The following is a 20,760-nucleotide window of genomic DNA, read 5'->3' as shown; positions in this document are numbered from 1 at the left end:
ATAGTATCATTCAAATAAACCTCCACCAGCCTACTTTGTTGCATCATGTGTAATGGCCAAGCATTCATAGTTTTACATTATTGTACTGCCATTGTGCTGTCCTCTCAGTGCTATTCAGTGCTTACTGATTCTAATTACAGATGCTTATGGTTTGTATTAACATGTGCTGAAAAAAATTGGTTTGATGTGCCTATCAACCCATTTTACAACAATGCCCTCTCAGCTTTCCAATTCTTGAAGCTTTAAAAGCAGAAAAGCACTCCTTTGAAGTAGCTTTGGTGAGATTTTTCTAGATAAAAGAAATGAAATGCTTCAGGCTCAGATCCATGAATTTCTAATATGTGCTTCCAAACTTTTGCATAAACCCAATCTTTCTCTATTTTCTGTAGCATTCCAGTGTAACAGCTGTTTCACTTGTGCCACGCTGTCGCCCTTTACTGCCACGGAGACGGAGCACCATCGGACCCGCAGAGACCAACCATAATCAACTTTACCAATTACACTCCATCTCAGGCCACTTATTCCTCACAAAATGGCATCACTAATGCAAGACATCGCACAAATGCCTCTCAGTCTCCTGCAAGAGACTCCAAATACACATTTATATATTCAAACCAATAGTTCAGACTGTAATGAAATCAGCTTTAAATAAGTCTTTGATGCCTTTTAAAAAGGCTTCCTTTGCAAGAGAAATTGCTCTGCAGCTGGGAAGATACTTCACATACAATCCAGCAGGAACATAAGCCGTCCTAAGCAGCCCTCCCGCTTTAGTTGCCATAGAAAAGTAGGTCTGCAGGCCAAAAGGGTGACATTTAAAAATGTCAGTCTTTTTTTGTTTTAACAAGCGGTGTCTCGTCTGTGCACACGACAGAAAAGATGTGTGTGAATGTGGTCCTGTTTGCGCTGTGTCTGTTAGAAACTAACATGGACTGGAGAGTTTGGATGAGAATGAGAAAAGGAGAATATGTAGAGGGCAGGCGGAGGGGTTACTGGTGTGTGTGTGTGTGTGTTGGGGAGGGGTGGGGGGCGTTGGGGAAATAACGATAAGCACCACTTAGGCTCTTTGATCACAAAGGTTCATCAATCTACTGTCTGACTGGTGTGTCTGAGAAAGTTCTCCACAGATGGATTAAGGTCTTTCATAAACACACACACGCGCACACACACACACACACACACACACACACACACACACACACACACACACACACACACACACACACACACACACCCTCTGTGTTTAATATTACTTTACCACTTTAGCCAAAGCTTTATTCTCCCTGCTAACTTCCAGCCATACAGAGGTGATCACAGAGCTCTGTTACTGTACAAGCAAGCATGAAGCGACGCAATCCATCTTCAGAGTCGGAGGCCCCCGCATGGGACCTCACTCCTTCTCCCCCTCCTCCCTCCCTCCCTTCCTTCACCCTGGCCTGGGTTTGTCTGGAGACGAGGGGTTAAGGAGGAACAGGCCCTCTGAAGAGCTGCCTGCTTAACCTCTGACCTCCTGGTGTATGAAAGAGAGAGAGAAAGGAAGAAAGAGAAAAAGAGAAGGGGAGAGAGAGGCCTGTCAACTGACATATAACCACACAATTAAATGTAAATACACTGGGCTGGAAGTGTAATGATTTAACAGCCTTTCCAAATAAATCTCTGCACATTACGTCCATTTGTTCTTTCAAAATAAGGGTGTTGTAAACTCTGAGCAGGTGTAAGAGGTTAACTCTGCTGCGAGAGACACAGAAACATGAGAGAGGACTGAGGGAGAGTGGCTGTTTGGAGGGGGGGGGGGTCTCAGAGAAAAGGGGGGACCACCAACACACCCCCACCTTTCTTTGTCCTGCATCCCGGCAGATCCCACCCCTCTCTGGGCAGCAGGTTGTCAGTGAGGGGGTCCAGCTGGTGGAGACTGGAGATGCCAAACAACCTGTCAGAGATAAGAAGAGGCAGACAAGGTATGCGCAGCACCCCACAGCACCCCAGCACCCCACAGCACCCCACAGCACTCTGAGTGCAGGAGGCAGAGACAGCGGGGTCCCTCATACGTGATAACACAGCAGAGTGCACACTGTTTTCCGTTAAACAATGCTCTCTACATTGTTGAATGGCATTGTTGGACACTTTTGGAACATGCATTTGGGAAAAGGTGCAGGCTACTGTTGTTATCAGGTCCTTCATATTGATACATGCATTGAAACTGATAAACGGCACCGCACTTAAAAGAGTTTCCACTCCCGAGGTGCTGAACGTACTTTAAATAACCCTCTGGGAATGTTAATGTCTTGTCCCTGCTGTGTTCGTTATCTAATCGCAAAGAAGAACACTACCATCACTTGACTTCCGCAAAAATTCTCAAAAATTTATTCTGTTTCTGTATATAAATCTGTCTTTATTTCCGTAGAACAGAAAATATTGTTTGCTTATCACAACTATTTGTCACCACTTGGAGATGGAAGGTGAGACCAGAAACAAACCTTCAAAGAGAAGCAAGTATCTCTGAACAATACCGTGTTGTTGCACAAGTTAACAACAAACTAATCTTTACAAATCTAGAGTAATAAATACTATTAGCAGGAAAAAGGCTATAAAAATCTCATTGTAACACACACACACACTCACTCACACGCACACACACAGACTCACATGCACACACAAATCAAATACATCAAATGAATACATGAAGGATGAGGATCTGCTCTCTGTATACTGATGGTTTGTAATGTTCGAGCACCTTCTCACATGTTACTGCATGTAAAACACCTGGACAGAAATATATAAAAACTGCTGCATGACACAAAAATAAAACAAAATCTCAGCTTGCGTCCATTTTGCACAGATGCCACAAATGTGTCTTTGCATTTAGCTGCAAGGAGGAGAGTAATACGACCTAAATCTGCAGGGAAATGTATTTAACCCAGTCTTCTCAAAGCAATTAATGGAGCAATGCTGTGTGACAGGGAGCATTTTGATTGAAAATGAATAGACTAAAGAGAATATTTTAACCAGTTGGCGCATTAACATTATCACATTTACAGCACTGTGATTCTTTGTGTTTGCTGAGCAATCCTAGCATGTCAAGGATCAACACTGGACTCATGAATAATTCAGAAACTAACAAAAATGGGACAACACACGCACACATAAAACATGCTGAACTCCAGCTCTGACTGGTCAGCTCGGGATAGAAGAGAGGCACGCGCTCATTGGCCGGCTTGCAGCGAACGGGCAAAGTCGATTGGTCAGCTGGGGGTGACTAAGAGGACAGCAGTGACAGCTGCATGACGCTGAGTAATGCATTTACCCAGAATGCATTGGAAACAGTGTTTACAGGTCTTTCAGCCTGTAGCGTGGTCTAAACAAACTGTTTATCTCTATGGTGCAGCGCCTGCAGCTACTACTGCCTGTCTCATTGGAAATGAACTCATGGCATCCTTGAGCTAAGCTGACATAGGCTTTACATACAAACACGCACACACAGAGAACTCGTGCCTTTTCTCCTTCACTGAGACTGAGCACGGAGCTGTGCTTTGCTCCGCTAAAGATAAAAAAACGCCTCCCTCAGGCTCTGCTGTGAGAGCTCAGATTATTTTGGTCAGTAAATGTTACTGCCTGTCTGCCAGTGGGTCACAATTTACATCCTTCACAATGGAGAGGGTGGGAGTCATTGAGAGGAAAGCAGCCTAGTGCTGTTCATGGCCTGGCCTTGACAGGGCTCACAGTGCAAACAGTGAAATGACACCAGGCTTTGGGTTCAGGAAAATGAGAAAGCACAACTTTGATTTTGCTGCTCAGACTTTTTTTTAAAAAAAAAAAAAAACATCTGAAGCATCATGGATGTCCAAGTCCAGTCTTTAACAATCCACTGCTCCATCCAGCACAGGGGAGAAACATGAACAACAGATGACACCTCTTCACACAGCACAAAGTCACACTTTTCACAATTATTTTACAAAGGTAATATCACATTTAGTCCGTAGGCGGCGCAGCATCTTTCAGAAGAGCAGAAAGAAGGGTCACTGAATTTGAGAGGAGGAATCTCTGTCCACTAATCAGTCTTTGGGGTTTGTCCTCTGGTTCAGTTAGGAGGCTGTACTCCATTCTGGGACTCCACACCTGATGTGTGTGTGCGTCTCTAGTGTGTGGTAGAGAGGAGGAGACAGGTTTGGCGTGTAGCGAGGATACTCTCTGAGAGGAGGGCTGAGCTGCCTGCTGTGAATGTTTTGGGAGCTCTGAGAGGGAGGTCCGGAGCTCTGGCTCTGATAGGGGTCATGGGTGATGTGTTCTCCCAGCGGCGGAGAGCTCTGGTGGGCTATAGTGCTGAGTCGAGAGCCCTGGGGGCTGGAGCTGTAGGGAGGATGAGGGGTATAAGGTGGGTAAGGTTCCATAGGGGTCATGGCAGAGGGGAGCGGGCAGGTGTATGACCAGGATGTACAGTTGAGCTCATCCAGTCTGGGCTCTGAGCCGGCAAACATGCACGCCTGACGCTGTCCCATGTCTGAGCTGTAGGGGGAGTCAGTGAGACCCAGGGCAGGGTTGTTGGAGAGGCCGGGTGGAGGAGGAGGGTAGGAGGAGGGGTGATAGTAAGACTCGCCCTCACTCGGTGAGCTACCAGTGAAGGCTTTCTTGTAGAGGTGCTGGCGGTTTCCTGAAGAGCAGTTGTCCTCCACTGCAGAGGAAGACAGAGAGAAAATATTCAGTTGGTTTTCCATTTCACCTTAATGACAAGTGAGATCTGCTCAGAATTACCAGCTTCCCACATTTGACAGTTCAAGAAGCTGAGACGAGAACAAAATGTACACATGAAGAAAAGCTGTACTAAAAGTCAGCTGCTTTTAGAGCACGTGTGACATTAATTTATATATAATTTTAGTCCATTTACTACCAGGTACCCGTTTTGTATCATTATGGCTCATTATGCTTAAATATTTCATATTTAAGAAGTTTGGCTTTTTATGTTAAATGAGAAAAAAGGTTATGTTGGAAAAAAAAGTTTATTTTCCTCAAAGTGAGGTTTTGAAAATATATTCTTTTGGACTTGATAGTAAAACGGGTATTTGCAATAGTATTGCAGTTATACATTTCAAATGATGCCCTGTTAACTATAAAGTGTACATTATTAAGAATTTTCAGCTTCATTACACTTAATATTTTTACTTATATGATCTAAAATAAGTCGCAACACTGATAAGTCTTTTCTTCAGCCAAGTGCAGAAGTAGTTGAGTCATTGTTGCTGATTTTCTTTTAGCTGTTGATTAATATGTCTGAATAAAGCCATGCAAGCATGTGAAAATAAATTATTCATTCATTCAGCTGCTGCCTTGGTAAATCTAATGCTAATTACACACAGTTTGCAAACACAAACTGAATGTCGCAGCACAAATTAATGTAAATCAGGTTTTTAGGTTAATTTCCGACTTCCCAGGCAGCCATTGGCCTCCATTAATTTCAGCAGGATATAAACAACAACCTGAAGAGACGTTTGAGGTCCTTCATAGTAAGAAAGAAAAAAGGTGTATTTTTCTTACATACAGTAGTCACATGATCGCTGCAGTTGGCTGACAAACATCAACAATTTTAAACCTATCTAATGAATGCGGAGCTTTTTGGGCGCCACTTCTGATTTCCAAATTTCCAAATTGTCCCTGCAGCAGTGGCGTTAGCAAGAGGAAGCAGTGACTGGGCTGACAAGAATAACAATGAATTCATAGACAATTTTCTTGATTTTCATCCTTTCTGCATCAAAGTTAGGAAATCAACCTTGAAATGTGTAAAGTGTAGATAATAGTTTGCAATAATATTTGTATATTTGTAGTCAATGGGCAAAATCCCTGAAATGGTCCATTAACCGTCACATATTAACCTAAAAAATACGCTTAGCTGCTATGACATTTGCCCAAAATTGTTTTTGTTTTGTTTTTTTTTTCTTCACTATGAATATTTTGGCCCTGAAACACGTGTTGGATAAGCCACAAATGACCAGTTTTCTGCTGCTCAATTCATATTTTCTTACTTGCAAAAGGGGTGTAATTAAATATACATTATTATTTCCACAGTTTGAAAAAGTATTCAAGTAATTCAATGAGTACTAAAATACATGGGTCGTATCTGCACTCAGGTGTCAGGCAGTTTGTTTTTCCAGCCTTCTTCCTACCTTTCCTCTTGGTGCAGTGGTACACCTGCGGCTGCTGGCCGTGCTGCAGGTGAGGATGGGGCAGGATGTAGTGTGCTGGGGCGGCGCTCAGCAGCTCCTGGGGGCTGCTGCTGTTCAAGCTGTTTTCACAGCTGTAAGGGGATCGGACAGCATCGGGGGAGCCCCGCAGACCCCGGCCCTCCCCACTGAACGGACTCCCGGCGGAGCAGGCTCTCTGACGGACAGTGCTGCGAGGGACCACGGGGAAGTCCTTACTGCAACAGAAAGACAGCAGAGGGAACAGTTTGTATGTGACGCTTCAGGTGCGCTGCAGAGAGCCGCCTCTGCTGACTCTCTACAGGTATTCCTGTTGGATTCAATCCCGCCTGCCTGCATTGTTTGTGCTCCTGTTTTTCCTTTTTCTTTCAAGTCTACTTAGCCGTTCTCCATCCTTTCAGCTCTGATGTCTCTCTGTGCACGCTGCCCTCTTGGTGAACTCTATGGTATGTGGGGGACAGCGGGCCACATCTCCCTGACTCTCACCGAGATAGTGACACACACTGGCGTGCACTCACTCACACACACACACACACACAGTCAGAGCTGTTGTGTGTGAGATAATTCGCCGCTCTAAAAATAAACATCCGTCCATGTGTCACTTCAGATAGAGTCTCCTCTCTCCTCTCCTCTGCCCTCCTCTCGTCTCCACCAACCACAGCAGCACAATAACACAGGGGTGCTGTATTTAATACAACCCTCCTTCCCCCCACCCCTCTGTGTCAGCCTCCGCCATTGGCTTATTAAAATCTCTAAACTGCCTGCCACAACAGTGCTTGGATGATGATTAGTTCAGCACGCAAACAGGCACCATGTGGGGCCATCGGCCGATCAGCAGCGACAGCCTCATCGACCATGTGATATCGCCTGTCAGTGCTCGTGTTTGTGCTGCGCCGTCTGGACGACTTTCAGGCTAAGATCAACCTTCAGGTGACAATGGCTCACATCTCTTTAAACGGCTTGGCTCAACTCACACACACACACACACACACACACACACACACACACACACACACACACACACACACACACACACACACACACACACACAGACTCAAGGCTTAGACCATATGTACCCAATCATAACAAGCCTCAGAGAGAAGAATAGATTTTGTTTCCAATGAATGGTCACAAGCATGCAGACACTGCAAACACACACAGACACACACAGACACACACACACACACACACAAAGAAGCTGTGCTCACCCTTGCAGCTTGGCCATGCGGTGCAGCTCATTGTCGTCGCTGCCTCTGAAGCCCTTTGCAAAAGGATTATTCTCGATCTTCAGCTGTGTAATCTGAGCACAAAACACAGAAAACCTTTAACTCTTCTATGTTTAACACACACAGGCCCAAAGAAACACACACTTCCATGCAGGCCCAGACACACACACACACACACACACACACACACACACACACACACACACACACAGGCACATTTGCTTTTTTTAACTGTTCTTCTCATTGACTGAAAGTCAGTAGTTTACTATTTGTCAGAGGCCCTGCAGATGTTAAAAGCAGGCCCGCTGAAGCTCTGCCCTGCCAACATTCCTCAGCCGCTGACGTTTCTAACGGAGCGGACAGTGTCCTCGCCAGCTGACACAGAATAAACTGTTTACCCAAACAGTCGCCAGGTTTCAGGATTTCAGGCCAAAGCTTTTAGAGGTCCAAAGCTGGGAGCTTTGATGTTAAGTCTTCAAACTTTTCTCAGTGATGTCATGGAGGGAAACCTCTGTGCTGCGTGTCCATCACACAGCAGGCGAGTGGACTGCAGCTCTGACACGAGCTCAGGTTCAAACAAACCCTGAAGTGCTGATAATACTGACGGCCTGCACCAAATACCAGCTTAATGCTTCCAGTGTGGAATTAACAGTGTTTGTTACTGAACGCGATGGGAAAATTAGGTTTTATTATTTCTTTTACACAATAACCAATTTTATTTAATACTCAAAACTAATTCATGGTCACTTTGTCCTCCTACTTCTACTGCTACCACTAAAAACAATCATATAAATTAGTGAAAAAGTTTAAAATACAAAATATCTATTTCATTTCTGATAACATATACACCTATAATAATAACATTTACCCTTATAATAATTATTATGGAGTTCATGCACAATACTTCAGCTTTTCAGTAGAAATAAAACAATACTGTCATCTTTTGTTTATAAGCTAAAAGCTCCATCTGCTATTTTAAATAAATGAATGCACCTTGATTAATTAAATGCTCGTTGTAGATCTATTTTCTGAGCCGTTATGTTTATTCAATTTAGGCCTCCATTACTAAGTGAGCTACCAGTATATATGATGTGGAAAATTCATAAAAAGAACAATTGCAAAACTCTGCAGAAAATGTGAGATTTATAAAATTTCTGTAATTTATGTTTTGTTGTGAAATGTGATCAGTTTGAGGCTATCCTGTGAAAACGTAACCAGCAAAGTGGTTAAAGCTTCAGCAATCTGTCATTGTGGTAGAGGCCGAGGAAACTGGATCAGCCAAGATCAAGGGAAAGAAACAGGTCATTACTGAGCAACACTCACACACTTTTCTCTCACACGCGCTCACACACACATACACACACACACAAATAATTTATTTTTGGACATGTTTACAAATACAGAGTAAGGACATATAAACAAAGAAGATGCAAATTGACTCTCTGGATACAAAAGACAGACAGTCATACAAACAACGACAAAACTGTCTGTCTGTGTGTGTGTGTGTGTGTGTGTGTGTGTGTGTGTGTGTGTGTGTGTGTGTGTGTGTGTGTGAACACGTGAGAGAGAGAGAGGTTTGAATGGGGGCAGAGACCAAAGGCAAACCTCCATACGAGACTTTGAGATCCATTTCTGTTATTGTTAGAATAATTATGAGGCCGGGACGCTTCACATTCAAACACCTGATCTAAATATATTTTTTGTCTTGTATTTCATTTTTTCATCCATAAAAGAGATTCATCTGGCACCTTTCCGAAACACATAGTGGCGTTTTAGTTCCTAACCTCTGACAGTGTTTTGGTGCAGTGTGTCTTGTGTAAAGCGTACCTTATGGTTCTGGTAGGATGTGACAGCGATGAAGGCGGTCTCAGAGAAGACGTGGGTGCAGAAAGCCGTGTTTTTGGAGCCGAAGCCGTTATTCTCGTCCGCCTTGACAATATGGAGACGAGGCTGGTATTTGTGCATGGAGTTGAGTATTATCTGCACGGGGGGAAAGATTGAGAAGGTGAGACTGACAGACCTGTCATGTTTCCAGAAACTCACCGGCAGATGCTGGGATTTGGACTAGACTGGAGGCCAGGTGGAGGGTAAACCCAATTTATGTCAAGGTCCCCCTGTTTCTTGGATGACATGAATCTTTAAGACAGATATTCACAGTTTACATTTTACTAGAATCAAACTGATGGAAGCCAAGAGGAAAATCAACCCTTTGTTTTAAAAGCCAGGATTTCAAAAATACTGATATCATGTCCTGCATTAATATAACAAATACACATATGTATATATAGTCTAATTCAGCTCTGTGTAACTATGCAGAGCTACAGCTGTACTATTTAATTTTTTTTTTAAAATGTCCTAATTTCATACCAGTGTTACCAAAAATCCTGCATGGACACAAAAATAGCTGCCACCGTAAAACAAAGTGATAATTGGGGTTAACTTCATGCATTAATCAAATATGGGCAAATATGGCATCTGTGACCATTTTCTTTCAGCATAGTTATATGAGACCATGGACTCCACAGAATCACATATACTGGAAATAAAATTTCTAAATATAATTCTGTCACTTACTAGATCAGTGAAGTAATTCATTGGTTGGTGCACTTGCTGACCAACCCTTACCAGCCTTTTTATTTATTATAAAGTCCGTCAATTTGGCTCTGACATGCCAGTAATGTAAAACTATAACGAAGTCTGCGCGTTCAGGGCACAATCTGAACCATTTCCCACGACACAGGCCACTCCACAAGTGTTTTTTAATTGGATCATGGCTCTCTGTGTATGCGCGTGCACGGGCGCGAGCACGTTTGTTTATCCGGGGAGCTCAGTTTAATCGCGGCGACATGCCCGATGTGTATTAGCTAATGGACTTCAGAATCTCTGAAATCATTACGTCTAATTTAACAAGCACGAAAAGATTATTGTTCTTGTTTGTTTCGGCGCGCGCGCGCGCAGGACGAGACGCGCTCACCTGCTCGCCCGCCGTGGGCGAGATCACCGCGTGCGTGAACTCAGACTGTTGCTGCAGGGCAGCCGTGAAAGCCGGACATGGCAGGAACGAGGTTTAAGCTGCGGCCGCTCTGCCCTCCCGGTGATTTGTGCTGTGTTGTGAAGGCTGCTGAGTTATGTTCAGGAGAACGAGCAAACATGTCGGGCTGTGCCCGCCTGCCCCCGCCTGCCTAACTGGAGCTGTGACCGCAGTTTGTTTAACCGTTCTTCTTCGACTAAAAAACATCACTCAGGGTTAATTATCGGAAAAGCGTATTATGGCTATTTGATGTGGCCAATAGAGCATTTTCATTGGGAAACTGTGTCCTTAACGTTGGTGTGTTGTCTGCTAGATGACGTTATTTTAAAGGGACATAACTAGTCTACATTCAAGGGCAAAAATATTTTTCAACACTCAAGCAAACAGACGAACATTTTTCTTGTTCTACGCCACATTAGCACAAATGGCTACTGTTAAGACTCACGTGTCCAAAGGGGTCCAGGTGGTTGTTGGTGAGTTTGAGCTTCTGGAAAGAGACAAGCTGGCGGCTCCAGTGCGCCCCGGTGGCTGGAGAGTCCGGGTGGACGTAGAGCCTCCCGGGCATGGCTGGCTCTGCCTTTCCCGTTATCGACCTATGCGGCCAAGAAAAAGCAGCAGATGAGAAAAGACTGAGACGTTGACGCTCAGTGAGTCGCAGCGGTTCGTCTGAGCGGCCGCGCACCGCTCTGCCCGGCGCCCCGTGGCGCCGGAGGCCTGCGCCGCCGCCGGCTGCAGCAGGCCGGTCCGCTGCTTTAATTAGACAAACACAAAGTGCACCTTGTTTTGCTGAAGTTCACACAGATATCCACATCTGGACTTCAGCTTAACAGACTCAAATTAGCTCGGCCACCTCATGAAGTGTTGCAGCCTCGTTAGTTTCTGCCAGAGAGAAGTCTGAGGCCGTTAACCTCTGCTGAAAAACTCCAATCACCGAAAACTGGAACAACAAGGACCACAAACGACCAAGAAAGGGGCAATTATAACCACTTAATCTATGAGCAATGGGCCATTTTCCCACTTTTAACACACAGGAAGACACTAAAAATAGGGCCAACCTGTTTGAGTGGTGATTTTCGTTCTGCGCATTAATTTTTAATCAGTGTGTTAAAGGTTTAGGCTACAGGCGGGTTCCTCTTCAGGCTTCACATCTGACGTTTTGCGCGTCACTAATAAAACTAATTAGGACGGAAAAAGAACTAGCGGGGGCCGTAATCTAAATAATTAATATAACCAGACATTTCGGGCTCTGAAAGAAGAATAAGGCCTTGATGTATATATATATTGATCACAGCCTGCGTTTTGTTTCAAAACTGCTGTCTCGCTGCATGAAGTCTGGCCTGTGTTTTGAGTCTGCAGTGCGTAAAGGTCAAATGACATGACCTGGCAAAAATTGGAGAAAAAAAAGACCTATATTAATTAAAATTAAGCAAAACTAAAGTCAAATGATATTTTTGGAATAGAAGTGCAGCCTGCTGAGGGGATCAAACAACCACACCCATCCTTTACGCTTCAGGCTACCAACGATGAATCCTTCTAAGCACCGCGCCCCTCCTCCGGACCCCCGTTTCCCGTTTTCTCGGAGGAGGAACATCGTCGATGGATCTCACTGCAGAGTCAGCGGTCTGCTCGGATTTTCCCCGCAGCACAACACACAGTTGAATGGGAGACTTTAATCCCGGTCTGTGCCGCGTGTCCGCCCGGTGAACCCTTCTTATTCTGATCTAACCGGCGGGCAGTCGGAGGGGGGGGGGGGGGGGGGGGGGGGCACACGGGGAACTAGGCCATCCCAGTCTGCAAGAAGGACCCGACCTTTACACAGCGCGCAGGCGGGGATGGAGAGGAGGGTAAACCCACAACAGCGAGGCTTAGACGGCTGTTTACAGAGGTTTTAGGCTGAGATTTCATATGGAAAAATGTGGCTGCTCACATGAGGAATTTAGACTTTTTATGTATTTTTTTTTTTACCCACAAATGTTTTAATTAACTTAGTGCCCATCATGGCAAAGCTGATCTGTGCGCACATACTTACAGCCTCCACCACTCTGGAGATTTGGAGCTTAATCTAAGTTAATGTATAAATGTTGGGACATACGAACCATTTATTGTCTGCGAATTTGTAGCGATGATCATCCCCGGGCACGATGTCCATCAGGAGGATGTACTTGGTTTTTGGGTTGAGTCCTGTGACCTTCACCTTGTAACTGGGGAACATCCTCCTGCAGGGAACACGGCCAGGAAAAATATCAGCGCTAACTTTCCAACACAGACGGATTTAAATGATAAAATACCTCAGGTTACATAATGAAATGAACAGCCTGTGAGCTCCTCAGACACGAAACGTCCCCATGAGGTTCTGACGACGTGAGGTATTATGAGGCCAAAGCTGAGATTTTTAAAAATCATCCAACCCCCCAACAGCGTTTTATCAAAGCCATGGCCTTATATATATAAAAAAGGTAAATATACCCAAAGTCAAAAACTGTCAGTCAACAGACAAGTGTTTCTTCTTTCTACCTTCCAGCCTTGGTGATGATCATTTCAGTTCCCACTTCATCAAACTTCGTCCAAAGTTCCCTGTCATGAAGGAAAACTTTGATTCCCTCCATCCCCTGCAGCAGAATATAAACAGTGCTCAGTACAGCTGAGGAGGAGATCTTCAAATTACTGCAGAACAAAGGCCGCCAGATGAAACACACTGCACATTATATTTCAGAAATTAATTCAGTATATGTACATACAGTAATTACATAGAGATTTGTACACATGAAATAATAATTCTGTGGTTTATTATAGAAAACTAATCCACAGTAAATTCAACTAACAGTTACTAAAAAGTGAGGGGGACATTTCTGCGTCAATAAAAGTAGTTTGTGCTGATCAATAATTAATCAATATTTACATTTTGATCCGTGGTACAGGCCGGTGCCTGCTGGCTGGACGCCGTCTGTGGTGAAGCTGGAGACTTTAAGGTGTAGCTGTGAGTTTCCTGTTTGGACTCTTTTGGGGAATCCATGCAGTCCGAGTCCGGACGCTCTGCGAGACCGAACTGGTCCCCTCCGTTTGCCATATCCCACTGACACACACACACACACACACACACACACACACACACACACACACACACACACACACACACACACACACACACACAGTTAGCAATTATGCCCCTTTTACTGATATAAAACATTTGATGAGAAATTGCCCAATGACGAGCTGAGTGCGAGGTTTCACTGAATATTTCTTTTTTAAATTAATTATCTACAAGGATCAGAATTTGAAGGATTTCTATTTGTGCAAATTGAAGTCAGTCTCAGACTAAACTCATTTTTAAAAAAAAAAAACTTTTTTTTTGCAATCGATAGGAAACACACCAATTTTCCATCTAAAAACCACGAAGGCCAATAAGCGACGCAAACTGCTGGACAGTCGATACTCGTCGAGGAACTCTTTGTCTTATTTATTTTATTTATTGGCACTTGGTCTTGTTCTCAAAAAACACAAATTACGGCCCTCTCTTTGCAAAACAGCACACGGATAATGACGTGCATCACATTACATAGACTTAAACTGTAACTGATCCAATAACCTAAATCCAGTCTTCCACTCAAAAGGAGATCAAATGTGCTTGAACTTGAACTTTAACGTTGTTTTTGAAGATGACGGAGGCAGCTTGTTACTGCGTGTTTACGCGATATTAAGCATCCAGATTTCAGACTTATTGTGACTACTGTGGTCATATTAAATTAATTAATATTCATATTTTCTATCTCGGCCTTAATGCATGATGATAACTGGAGCGTGCAGTTCCTCAGTGTGTTACCAGCTGAACGGTGTGTTAAAGCCAACACGCTGCTTAAAAATGGAAACGGCTCTTAAATACACTGACATCAAATAAGATGACACAGCTTGTGTCTGGCATGTGTCCGTGTGTGCGTGTTATGTGTGTGTGTATAAATATATATATATTGGATGGTCTCCCCGAGGGCCTTTACCTCAAACGCACTGCTCTGCTCCCCCTGCTGAAAACACGCTCATCCTGCTCCTGCGCGCTCTGCAGCCTGCTCGCGTGTTTTTGTAGCTTGCTTTGATTTAAAAATTATTATTTTAAAATCCAACTGTCCAGATGTTGCTGCGTCTTTTTCCTCCAAAAATCCACCACGATCCCTGCGCGGCGCTGGAATATCAGCGGGTTGTTACTCGCTCCGCTGTCCGTCTCCCTGCGCGCAGACCGCGGCTCGTCCGCTCCGCTGCCTCCCGTCACCGCGGTGGAGATTGAAATCCGTTCAAAGCGGATGTAATTCCCTCCTCATTTATATCGCCTCTGTCTTTATTGCCCTCGCGGACTCGGTGGCAGCCCTGATCTGAACCCCGCTCATCAGATCCTTCATTACAAATGGAGTCCGCCTCAGACACTCTGCCCTCCCCCTTCTGCCTTCCCTGCGCTCCCATAGGTCTGCACGGTGCATCGGTGTCCGCAGCCCAAACCACGGCTGTGACACTGGCCAATCACACACACACACACACACACACACACACACACACACACACACAAGTAGAGCCACATGTGCATGGACCTACAAACACGCACGCGCAATCGGTGAGGGTGATTTATTTTTCAAAAGTATGTTTATTAATTCACAGTGTATCTTCATCACTGAGGGAATTAATCCTCTGTTTGGTCACATCACACACACACCCCCAAAATAACTGTTGACCCCTATTCTACCTGAATACAAATGTGAATTATCCATCGAACTGTCCTGATCGATCAGAGAAACTTATTATTGCTGCTTAAGTCAGAGACAGTGAGACTGTTGCGCTACATTATATGCAGCGTGATATGACATTAATTAAACCTTTTGAGCACTGACGTGAGAGGAGGACGACTATGGGTCACACTAAGAAGGAAATGAAAAGGAGAAGAAATTAATTAATTAATTAGTTAATCTCCAATCACACACACTGAGAGAAGATGTCTGATAACGAATGACAGGATTTATTTGTGGTCCAGGGTACGAAACAAAGTCAGTACCAGGCTGCTGATTCATGTCAGTGCCCTTATAAAACACAAGTATAGCCTTTTACTGTCAAAACACCCAAATGTGAGGTGGATTTTCTTTGTGCATTTCCAAAAATGATTAAAAAAAAAAAAAAAAACCCAAAAAAACCCCCAAAAAAACCCACAGGCCTAAAATGACATGCGGGGCACATGTATATCATCTCATGGTGGATTATAGACTCAGGCGCAGGCCTATAGCAGCAGCAGCAGAGGGTCGACGCGAGCGCGCATCACTTTGACTGGATTACTGCAGATCCTGATCACTGGAGGCATCCAGAGTTGAAAGTTGAAGGGGTCACCGGGAGGTCAACATGCCGGATCCTTCCGTTACCCATTTGAACCGATTTTCTAAAGCTGCGTCCTCCCTTTCTCCTCTACTCCATTCACCCTGACCACAGCCTGCTTATCCGGAGTGTCTGCGGACAGATTTATGCATCATTAACCATTTTCTAGTTATTTTTTATTTAATTTACTCGAAAGGTTTGTGCTGTTGACCATATCTCTATTATGACGGCACGCGTCGAGATTGATAGCAGGTAGCCTCTGAAACAGCCTGATATGGGCTTGTACAGATATATTAAAATTGAATATATATAAACAAAAAAAACGAAGCACAACATGTGTTTAAAATATGAACATAAATACTGAACCAAAATCAAATTAAATATTATCGCCTCTACGGATTTCATGTGCGTAAATGTGCCCCGTTTTGCGCATCTGTATGATGCGCCCAGCTTTTGTTTCCAAACGCACCCATACCTGCAGCTCTTACCGTGATAGAGTATCAGATCTCCCGGTGACAGACCTCCGGTTACCGGCAGCTCGGTGCTCAGCCGCTCCCGCAAAGCGCGACACGCGGGTGCTGCAGTGAGAGCGCGCTGCCACTGGGAGAGACCGGATCCGCGCGCGCGTGTGTGTGTGTGTGTGTGTGTGTGTGTGTGTGTGTGTGTGTGTGTGTGTGTGTGTGTGCGTGTGTGCGTGCGTGCGTGCGAGCGTGCGTGCGTGTGTGTGTGTGTGAGTTTGTGCGCGCGCGCCATCAAGTTTCCGATCTGCTCTGAAACTCTCCCAATAACCCTGTCATTCACCCGCAGACTCGCTGCCTGAGTGTGAAACTGACAAATAATAATACTTAATTACGTTAAAATAGATGATTTATTCTTCCTCTATTGATTTAAAGTTTATAGTAATATAGTCGCTTACTGGGGAAAATTTGAGCAACGAGCAACAAATCTAAACTTTGCTTAAACGACTTTTTATGAGTACACCATTAAGCACCCACAATAATATATATTTAAATAATTTTAAAAGTAAATTAAAAAAAAAAACAGCAGCTGATTTTGCTAATGTCGATCTGAAAATATGGAATTAGCGTGTTGCTGCCAGTTTAGAGGCATTAGTGTGAAATATGTTTATGACACTCATTATATTTGTTTTCTCGTTGAAGGTCAACTTTTATCACCCTCAGGTCAATTATTTCACTTTCCAACAAAACAGAAATAAACAGAAATTTGGGGCTACAAATCAAAATGTAACACTAAGTAGTTTTTATATGTAGAAAGAGTATTTTTTATTTTAATAAAATGCCATTAATTATCACATATTGTTCAGAATGAACTTTTCTTTAGTGTTACATCCCAAATAAGCTAACATGTTGTCTCCTATTGATTATTAACCTCCACATTTGAAACGTCCACAGACAAACGTTCAGCCATCAGTCAGTGAGCTGCAGCAGGATAGTTACTGCTTACTCTCCTCAAATCTGTCACATAAAAATCTTTTCTGAGGGTTTCCTTTGCAAAAACTAAATATTGTTCTGAAACCACACCTGAGGTGAACGTGCTGCTCCTCCACATGTTCAACGAGTAAGTCACGACTTTGCAGCCAAAATGGGTGATTTTGTAAAGTCACACAACAGAAGTCGCTGCAGTCCGTTCATTTAGTGTGAAAATCAAACGCATTTGTGGTCCTGAGAAGCAGTTTCATCGAAAACACAATTCCCGAAAAGTTCTGTACAACTTTCCCCGTTACTGGTTTAGACTGCACAATTAAAAAAGTCTAAATATTATTACCTCACGAGTTAAAACCACACAGCTGAATTTAGGCTACTGATTATTTCGTTTTTTATAAACGCTCATTTTATATTCTGCCAATGAAAAACACAAAATCACTTTAGAACTTTTCGAATCGTAATTGTGACCTGTTTGATAATTTGCTTATTATCTCTTTTATAATCACTTCTCCTTAATTCTAACAAAAAACACTGATGAAAGCAATTAATCTTTTTTTTTTTTTTTTTTAATCAGATTTAGTTACCATGCAGATATAGATATATTCCCCAGCTGGAATATACTAAATATTATATACAGTGTTAAGAAATCATACAAACCATAAAACATTGAAATCATTTTCTTATATGTCAGAAATCTGATCTGAATGTTTTATTGACTTTTACATCTGATTACATTGTGTTATTCCTCAGTCATATAAACTAAATTTCCCAAAGTTTCCAAAATGAAATATTTGCTATTTGAAAGCTTCAGTAGCAATGACACTATTAAAGCTCTGTACACACCATACACAGTGCTGGTTAATGTTCAGGTTTACCTGAGAACGTTAATTTAGCACCATTTTTGGTCATTTAAATCTTGAAATATTGAGTAATTAATTAAATTTTCAGACTGGGTTTTGCTTTTTGGTCTATAACTCTTCATACGGACTTATCCCTCAGTGGCTGAGAAGAAGAAAAAAGTGAGAGGCAAAGGTTTCAATAATACCTGGAATGAGGTGGCGGTGGTGGCTGGACGGCTCATTATTGTCCCATCCTGGCTTCAGCTGACTGGGTCCTCTGTTCTCTGTCTGGAGGAAGTGGTGACGGGGTCCCAGACCTCCTGCACTCAGCAGGTCTGTCTCACACACCTCCAGCTCGGCCAGAGCGAGTGTGTACGTGTGTGTGTGGCATTAGAGGGCAAGGTCAACCCATTTCTCTGCAAACAATCACATCACACAGGGCAAAATACATTCCAACCCCCCTCCTCAACCTCCAGTTTGTAAGGTGGTCTGATGTGGGAACAGTGGAGGGTGGGGGTTTGGCAGGGGTCCAGAGGGGGGCCTCCGAGGCCAGATGAAGGAAAACCTGTTCCACATTAATATGACTTCATATTACACATGTTAGGGTGACTCTGCTCTCTGCACAGGCTTAGTTAAATCTGTTTGGAAAAACACGAAGACGATTTGTTGGGGTGTCTGTGCTTAAACTGGTACCTCTAGATGCATGGTGCGCTTTGTTCTTTCAGATGTTATATACTGTAATATTGTCTGTTTTTGTTTTATATCTATTTACAATGTAAATTCACAATTTACAGTGTATGCAGTCTGACTTGTAGAGAACCTGCCTTCAGATCAGGTCACTTTGTGGAGGTTGACAGATCACACATCAGCTCAGAGGTAAAAACTCAGCACACAAAAAGAAAATCTATAGTCATTAGCTCTGACAAATCAGCCCATCGAAGGTTAAAAGTAGCAGTAATAAGCTTAAAAACAACGAAATTCTGAGCTGTATTTCAGTGATATTCTCCCAAACATTCAATACTCTGATCATTTTGATTTAACAGCATCATGGATGGCATGAATGTGTGAACTCTACACAGAACTCTTGACTTGAACACCATTACTCACCGTTGAAATGTTTGAATCCTGGTTCAATCATGAAAAACAGTTGTAACTTTGTTTTGAAAGTGCTGTATATAAAGCGTATTATCATATTATATTAATATTATTATCATATCTCCTTTTTCTGATGGAAAAAGTCACTTGAGATGAAAATTAAACACAGATTTCCTCTCCCACACTCTTTCACAAATAGCCACAGTGTCTATCTGTACAAAATACAATACAATATAAAATTAAAAAATAATTGTAATGATTTTACAACATAACCGACAAGTCTCTAGACCACTGAATAAATAATATAGCTTGATACCACTTCATTGATTATGAAACTTCTGTCTGACTTGTCTGTCAATATAACTTGACTAAACTTCTCGTTTGCAGCTCACTAATCTTAAATTAGCTTGATTTTTGGTTTAATAGTGAACAGTATTTATTGAGATATAAAAAAAAATAAGAGTTAATCAATGTCTATCGATTTTACACTTCTTTTCTCATAAAGCCAAGCTTTTATTTTGAAGGCCACACAACCGTTGGAGGCGTAGATGCGTAAAATCGCAACCAGGAAGCTTTTGTATTTTATCACTGGGTAAGAGCTGGCGTGACCTTCTCTATCATCATTTGTCATGTCTTATAAAGTGATTTATTTAGAAAGTCATTGCGGTTTCATCGATTATGTTCACTGGGTTTCAAAGCATTTGAAAGCAGCAGCGGTGCTTTATGAACTCGTCTTCTGCTGCTGCGCCCTGATAGTGTGGTGAATGAGGTGTTGCAGCGCCCTCTGGTGGTCTTCTTCTGCAAACAGGGGAAACTGCAACAGTGGAGAGCAAAGAAATCGATGTGACAAAGTCCAAAAGACAAACAAAACACGTGCAGTTGTCTTCATCATATACATAAAAACTGCCTGAGCTCGAGCCACCGAACGAGCAACAAAGCACAAGCATCCAGCGCCAGTGACTGTATTCAGGAGCAACACCGGAAACCACCAGAGTGTAATGACATGAGGAGGAGGCGCAGAGTCATCCATGTGGGAACATTAACATTTAGAGGAGCAGTGTGTGCGTCTGCCCGCGGCTACCTGTCACTCACAGGCGTCAGACTGAAGTGTTGCCTGACCTTTACATTATGTTTGTGCAGAAATTCAACCTCCAAGGCTTTGAGTGTGTCATGCTGTCAGACCTTTACCTCTTTATTGCTTCTGTGTGCAGAAGGCAGGCAGTGAAAGAGGTTTTAATGGAGAGATGAGGAGCTCAGCAGAGGAGTGGATTATACTGGTGGGAGGTTTTTGATCGGTTTATAACAGGCCAAAGGTAACGTGGAGTTTGTTTTACACAAATACACACAGTCCCATCCCCATCTTCTTTTCCTTTCCTTAAGCTGGCCAGACTTTCACCACCGCTGGCCCTGCCTCGTGTTTCTGCTTGGATTTCTCTCAGGACCCAGAGGAGCTTTGTCTTTAACAGACTGAAAACTCATTTCAACACAGCTGACATTTTACAGGCACTCAGGGCCTTTTTACCTACCGACACAATTTGAGCTGTTCAGTGGAGACACTTGACTCTCGCCGGGCCTGCAGCCGCGCAGCTGCAC

At 43.3% G+C, this 20,760-nt stretch overlaps 1 protein-coding gene across 2 annotated transcripts; it reads right to left on the bottom strand.

Moving 5' to 3' along the window:
* Nucleotides 1-3,814: 3,814 nt before the first annotated feature.
* Nucleotides 3,815-14,776, bottom strand: LOC139333154 (T-box transcription factor TBX5-A-like). Of its 2 annotated transcripts, XM_070965439.1 has the most exons (9): nt 14,438-14,776; nt 13,345-13,518; nt 12,960-13,054; nt 12,542-12,661; nt 10,891-11,038; nt 9,242-9,394; nt 7,397-7,488; nt 6,153-6,406; nt 3,815-4,666 (listed from the first exon to the last, which is right to left on the bottom strand). In XM_070965439.1, the coding sequence occupies exons 2-9, from the start codon at nt 13,510-13,512 to the stop codon at nt 4,080-4,082; spliced, it is 1,617 nt and encodes a 538-aa protein (XP_070821540.1). In that variant the 5' UTR covers nt 13,513-13,518; nt 14,438-14,776; the 3' UTR covers nt 3,815-4,079. The 2 variants fall into 2 exon arrangements, with proteins under 2 accessions (XP_070821540.1, XP_070821541.1); XM_070965440.1 differs by lacking the exon at nt 14,438-14,776 and having other exon boundaries at nt 12,960-13,019; nt 13,345-13,378.
* Nucleotides 14,777-20,760: the final 5,984 nt, after the last annotated feature.

Source organism: Chaetodon trifascialis, chromosome 6 (genome assembly GCF_039877785.1).
Source record: "Chaetodon trifascialis isolate fChaTrf1 chromosome 6, fChaTrf1.hap1, whole genome shotgun sequence".
NCBI classification, from domain to species: Eukaryota; Metazoa; Chordata; class Actinopteri; order Chaetodontiformes; family Chaetodontidae; genus Chaetodon; species Chaetodon trifascialis.
Note: the sequence above shows the minus strand (reverse complement) of the source record. Positions and strands in the feature narration are given on the sequence as shown.

What these genes read in the sequence shown, in the direction of transcription:
- LOC139333154 (XM_070965439.1), bottom strand. Translation starts at nt 13,512, where the DNA reads ATGGCAAACGGAGGGGACCAGTTCGGTCTCGCAGAGCGTCCGGACTCG. An exon ending in CCTGTACCACGGATCAAAAT is followed by an intron (nt 13,055 to 13,344) that starts GTAAATATTGAT and finishes ATTCTGCTGCAG; the next exon opens with GGGATGGAGGGAATCAAAGT. An exon ending in ATCATCACCAAGGCTGGAAG is followed by an intron (nt 12,662 to 12,959) that starts GTAGAAAGAAGA and finishes TGTTCCCTGCAG; the next exon opens with GAGGATGTTCCCCAGTTACA.